A 6,000-nucleotide genomic window follows, 5' to 3' on the forward strand; every position below is an offset into this window, starting at 1 on the left:
CGAAGGCGGTGCTAAACCACTGAGCCACCCAGGCTGCCCCTTAGTGAAGTTTTTAATGATTTTCTTCCCTTCCCTTCATACACTTTGTTCTTATTTCTTTCCTCTTTCATTTCTAGAAGACATTTCCCCCAAAACATTTAGTGTTTGTGTTTGCTGCTCTGATCAAACCCTTCCTTTCCATGTGCTTACGTATGCTCTGGAATTGATGAGTTTTGGGGATTCTGAAATGCTTCAAACCTCACCCTTGTAATCCCTTTCATTCGACACGGTCGAAATGATAAAAACATAAGAACCATTTTATCCTGCCCCAATTATTGACTTTGCTGAAATCAACTGCACTCAAACCTACACATTTCTTAAGGCAATTTGCTTCTTAACAGCATAGTTAACTTTCAGGACCTGTTTGCTTATCAAGTTAGTACTTAACAGGTTCCAAATTTCACACTTTAATAACAAGCCTCTTGTTTTTTCTTGTTCATCTGGGACAGAACAGGATGGATGTCTCTGAAACATTTGCAAATGGTTGTGAAGACGTTGTGTAATTACTGGAGCACCTGGGTGACTCCATCAATGAAATGTCTGCCTTTGACTCAGATCATGATCCGGGGGTCCCAGGATTGAGTCCCGCATTGGGCTCCCTGCTCTGTAAGGAGTCTGCTTTTCCCTCTGCCTCGCCCCATGCTTGTGCTCATTCTTTCTCTCATTCTCTCTCTCTCGAATAAATAAAATCTGGAAAAAAAAGATGTTACATAATTGCTTACGGATACATAAGTATAGTCTCTTGTTTCTAATACTATCAAAAATGCGAGGTGAAAACGAACTGCAAATTGGGACACACTGAATGAAGGATTCACCTCCAAGCATTAAGCTATCCATTATTCCTCTTCAGTGGCAGACTGAACTTTGTCCCCTCCAGAAAAAAAGAAGCCTGCTCATAGGGAGGCTATAAATAGAGTAGGCCTAGGAGGAAGGACATTCTGTCCACATATCATGAAACCATGAGAGTGCAGGAGCATTCTTTATGCTTGTTGGGGCCTTGAGGGCAGCCCAGATGGGGAAAAGGGGGCACAGGAATTTAAAATTGTCAGGGGTGGGCGGATAATGCATTTGTACCACAGTGAGGGCACAGGCACAGTGTATTATTGCTAGTGAGAAAGAGACAACCTGAGACCGGGTGTGCCACTATCAATTGGGAATTGGTATTTCCTTGCTGAGCACAAATAGTCTCAGAGAACACCAACATTAGGGGGAGGCTCAGGACAAAAATAAGCCTATTCCACAATCATGTCTGAACATAGTCCAAATATGAACTGTGTCCGACTCGCAAAAATGACCAAAAGTCTCCCATCCTGGCTAATGCCAAGTGACTGCTGCTTCTTTCTCAATTACTGCTGTAGCTTCCGGTCAGCCTTCCCCACATAGAGAGAAGATGTAGTTTGAAATCCAATCACAGGATTGCCTCCTCTCTTTGATAGCCTCTAAACCCAGAGCAAAGCCAGCTAGAGTCGTCAACTCAGCCTGGTTTTCCTAGGAATGTCCTGTTTTAAGGCCCAAAAGTCCTGCTTTCTGGGAAATTCTATAGTCTCAGCAAACTGGGGTGGCAGGTAGATGGCCTGCTTCCCTAGACCCTCACCCAGATCATCTGAGTCCCTCCTACCATCCTCTTATGGAGATGCCCCGTTGCTTTCCTGTGCTGTGCCTACCCCCTTTGCTGAAGCAAATAAAAAATCCAACTTTTTCAACTACGGATTTGTTCCTAGTGGTCTTTGGTTGGAGGTCATCGACATGGGTAAGCAAAGAGGCACGACGTTGTGGAAAGGTTCCCAAGGCCTAGCATGGAACAATGGGACTGGATCAAGGGAGAAGGAGGTGGAGCAGGACAAGGATGACAGGGTGCCATAGTGCGATTTTTCCGGAAAGGTGGTTTGTGGGGGTGCTAAAAGATGAGAGGATGGAGAGGAAGCCAAGAGCTTTTGCAGGAGGAGGAGGAATTGTTGCCCTCATCCTTATTTTATGTATCCCTTAGAATTACCCAGTAGTGTGATTACTGGATTGAGGGTAGTTCTATTTTTAACTTTTTGAGGAACCTCCATACTGTTTTCCACAGTGCCTGCACCAGTGTACATTCCCATCTTTCTCCACATCCTTGTCAACACTTGTTTCTTGTGTTGTTGATTCTGACACGAGTGAGGTTATATCTTGTTGTAGTTTTGATTTGCATTTCTCTGATGGTAAGTAATAATGAGCATCTTTTTTTTTTTAAATGAGCATGTCCACAAAACAGGACACTAACCCAAAGACAGCAAAAATTAACAACAGGTGGGCTTATGTGACAAAATAATGACCCCATCTTTAAATGGGCCAGAAGGTGACTGTAGGTTTTTGGTATCCACACCTGCCTCACCCTTTGTCAACTTCACCATCTAATAATCTCTGTAAGGGAAATTTCTGGGAAGACAGAACTATACTAACACACTAGGCGATAGGTCTTATAACTGCAAAACACTAAACTTACTATTTTAATTCTTTGCAGTTGAGAACTTTTGGTATTAGAGATCAATAATCATAGACGGAGACAAACCATGAGTGACTCTTAACTCTAGGAGACAAACTGAGGGTGGGGTGGCTGGAAGGGAGGTGGGTGGGTGGGGACGAGGTAACTGGGTGACAGGCATTAAGGAGATTACTTGGTATAATGAGCACTGGGTTTTATACGCAATTGATGAATCACTGAACTCTATCTTTGAAACTATGATGTGCTCTATGTTGGCTAATTTAATCTAAATAAAAAAATAAAGTGGTAATAGGAAAAATGAAATAAAATAAAATGAAATAAAAATATGGCAGGCACCCTACAACAGTGCCTGACATAGAGGAAATGGTAACAAATATAAACTATTACAACTACTACAGTTATGCTTTCTTTTTCAATGTGCTTATTTTAAAAGAGGGACAATGTGGTAGTTCTAAAAAATGTTTTTGATCATATATCCTTGGTTACGCTGCAAGTACACATTGAAGGCTAAATGTAACTGCCTTGTTTTTAATACTCTGCTCAGAGTCAGGCATTCAGATGACTGTGTGTGCCTCCTGATGAGATTTACTGTAAGTAACCTTTGGTAAGTCTTTGAAAATCAGTGGCTGGGTACCCACATTCCACTAGATGTTGGCCTCTACTGCATGTTGCAAAGCAAGTTTTGAAAACAGGACTACTGTTTAGTCTGGTACTGTATATACTTTAAAAATAGCTGTGAAGACAATGCAATTGCCCACAGGAAACCTGGAGTACTCAGAATCTAAACTGAAACTAAGGGAAGTAGGTTCCTTAGAATAGGCTTGGTTTCTGATTTTCATGAGCAGATTGTCCCTGTTTATTTCTACAAAAAATACAAGTCACTTGTAAAAATGAAGGAACACACAGGGAAGGGCTTATGAAAAAAAATAAATGTGAATGCCTGAGTTCTGGGAGTGTCCAGGGTATATTACAAAAGGCAGTGAGCGAGTGGAGTCTTGTACATTGACAATAATTTCATGCCACTGAAAGACCATCTTTACCTGGTTTTCTGATACCCAGAGAAACCAGTAGCTTGTTTTTCCCACGCTAGTACTAACCTGCCATTATTGCAGGGGCATAACCTGCATGTTCCAATCCCTATTATTCTTTTTTTTTTCAATCCCTATTATTCTTTTTTTAAAACATTTATTTTATTTTTTTAATTTATTTTTGATAGGCACACAGTGAGAGAGAGAGAGAGAGGCAGAGACACAGGCAGAGGGAGAAGCAGGCTCCATGCACCGGGAGCCCGACGTGGGATTCGATCCCGGGTCTCCAGGATCGCGCCCCGGGCCAAAGGCAGGCGCTAAACCGCTGCGCCACCCAGGGATCCCCAATCCCTATTATTCTTAACACAAATTTGATTTTCTCTCTTTTAAAATTTTGAAATCTGTTTCATTTACATGAATTTCCTCAGATGCCAGATTTGGTGGTGATAATCAATTATCCTTGATATTGTGTTCTTCCAGCTCTTACTCTGTTTGAAATCATTACCTTTTTTTTTTTTTTTCCTTAGCCATCTGGAGCTAAAATATCCATTCCTACCTATAGTAGAGAAAGATTAAGAGAGAAATCTACTTCTTTACTGGCTTAAACACACTTTGTTCAGAGAGCTGCATTGTTTTACAAAACAAATAAAATAAAAACAATAATTCTCAGAAGTAAGTTCCAGTACAAAGTTAATAAATTAGATGATTATATGTACTTAAGAAGTCCTAAGTAAATACTTCTCAGGGAAACTTTTACTTTTGATGCAGATTCCAGTGTGATCCTATTTCTACCATGCCTTTTCCACTGTATAATTTTTCTCAGAGAGCAGTTTTATATGAATTAGTTCCACAAACATATTCACATCTCACATGCACACAGCAGATAGTGGAATTCTCATTTTTAACATTTTGCATACTTACAATATGCTATTGTTTACTTATAATAGTTAATCAGGATTGTAGCAATTGCATAGTTGAGTATGTACGATCCTTTCTGAGGAAGAAAATGAATCAAACTGAAAAGTACAAATTAAAAATGGAATTAAGATATTTGTTTTTTTAAAATGTTTAGAGGTCAGGTGCATTTTCTTAAAAAGCAGTTATATAATAATGAGCCAACTAAAACAACTAAGAAAATCATGAAAGAACATATGGATCACTTCGTGAATTGCCTTGGTCCGTGGAACAACCTAATTACAAATATTAAGTAATAGTAAAGTGATTCCAGGTAGTGCTGGGAAAAAAAAAAAAGCAAATCATTTGACAATGTTGTCGCCAAATCCTAGAGTAATTCTAGATGGAAATGCCATTTTAAGATAAACAAAGACATAAACCTTCTTTGGGACTCAGTCATTACTTACCAAAATTCGCCATCTGTATCGTCTGGTTGCCAGTCTCTGGAACATTATAAATCACAACAGCATCTGCGTTTCTTCTGCCCGCTGCTTGAATTTTTTCTGAAAATGTACAATTGCCTCTTTCTATCAGCGCAATCCAGGGACTGTTAGTATTAGTAAACTCAGTGTTGTAATCACAAGCCTGGTAATTATTGTTCTGAGGGATGCCAACCACCCCCATAGCATTAGCCACCGGCGAAGCTAATCCATAAACACCACATTCACACCTCTCTGTCGTGGTGTAGTTGCTGGTTTCATTGTAATAAGTCACAGTCACATAGGCATTCATGGAAAAAGACACCGTGATTTTAAGTAAGAAGGCAAAAATTACAAGCGGCGGAAAACAACTGGACTTATTCTCCTGGCTCATTGCTCGTTCATCTGAGCACACGATTCAAAATGTCTGCTGGTATTTCCAAATATCAGTCACCATTTGTCCACTTGGGTCTCTGCTAAGCAGAAGTCTGAAATTTCAGTTGCAAGGAGGTAACTGATCTCACCTCTAACCACATAAGCCCTGAATACATCAGGCTCTATTTCACTTGGGCTCTCTACGTTCTCCCTTGCCTCCCCACCTCCAACCGCACACACGTGACCTTTAACCAGGACTACCTTAGCAATAAATAACATCATAAACTTTATTCTACATGTCAACTTATCAGGATTGGATGACTTCCTGCACTGAAATTTTTTTCTTAATGTTCCAGCGAATGCACTTTCATAAACACGGAGTGGATCGGAATGAGGAACAGGACTCTTAGGAATCCCACGTGACAAGTCTGAAAGTCACCTCTCTCAGAATATTTAAAACACTAAACTGGTTTTCCAAGCCCCGTTGAAATATGCTATCAACCAGTTCTTCCAGGAGTAAGTTAAGATCCAGACATTTCACTGCTACAGCGGTAGGAGAATTGATTTTTGTAGCCTTTTCAGCCCTCTCATTTCTTTGTGGATTTTTTTTTCTTAATAGGCTTCCCAAGGAATATCTTCTGCCACCTTGTTTATATTCGTTGAAAAGTAAACATTTCAGTGGCTAGGGATCTATTCAGGTACAGTGCCT

At 40.2% G+C, this 6,000-nt stretch overlaps 1 protein-coding gene across 1 annotated transcript in view; it reads right to left on the bottom strand.

The window, feature by feature from the left end:
• RNF128 (ring finger protein 128) overlaps positions 1–5,541 on the bottom strand; it is a 123,750-nt gene extending 118,209 nt beyond the window's left edge. Inside the window, exon 1 of the mRNA XM_072818113.1 lies at positions 4,905–5,541. Within this exon, the coding sequence (XP_072674214.1) occupies positions 4,905–5,310 (406 nt within the window). The 5' untranslated portion in view covers positions 5,311–5,541. The remainder of the gene's footprint in view (positions 1–4,904) is intronic.
• Between the last annotated feature and the right edge of the window lie 459 nt (positions 5,542–6,000).

The sequence above is a fragment of the Canis lupus genome, chromosome X (genome assembly GCF_048164855.1).
Source record: "Canis lupus baileyi chromosome X, mCanLup2.hap1, whole genome shotgun sequence".
NCBI lineage: Eukaryota > Metazoa > Chordata > Mammalia > Carnivora > Canidae > Canis > Canis lupus.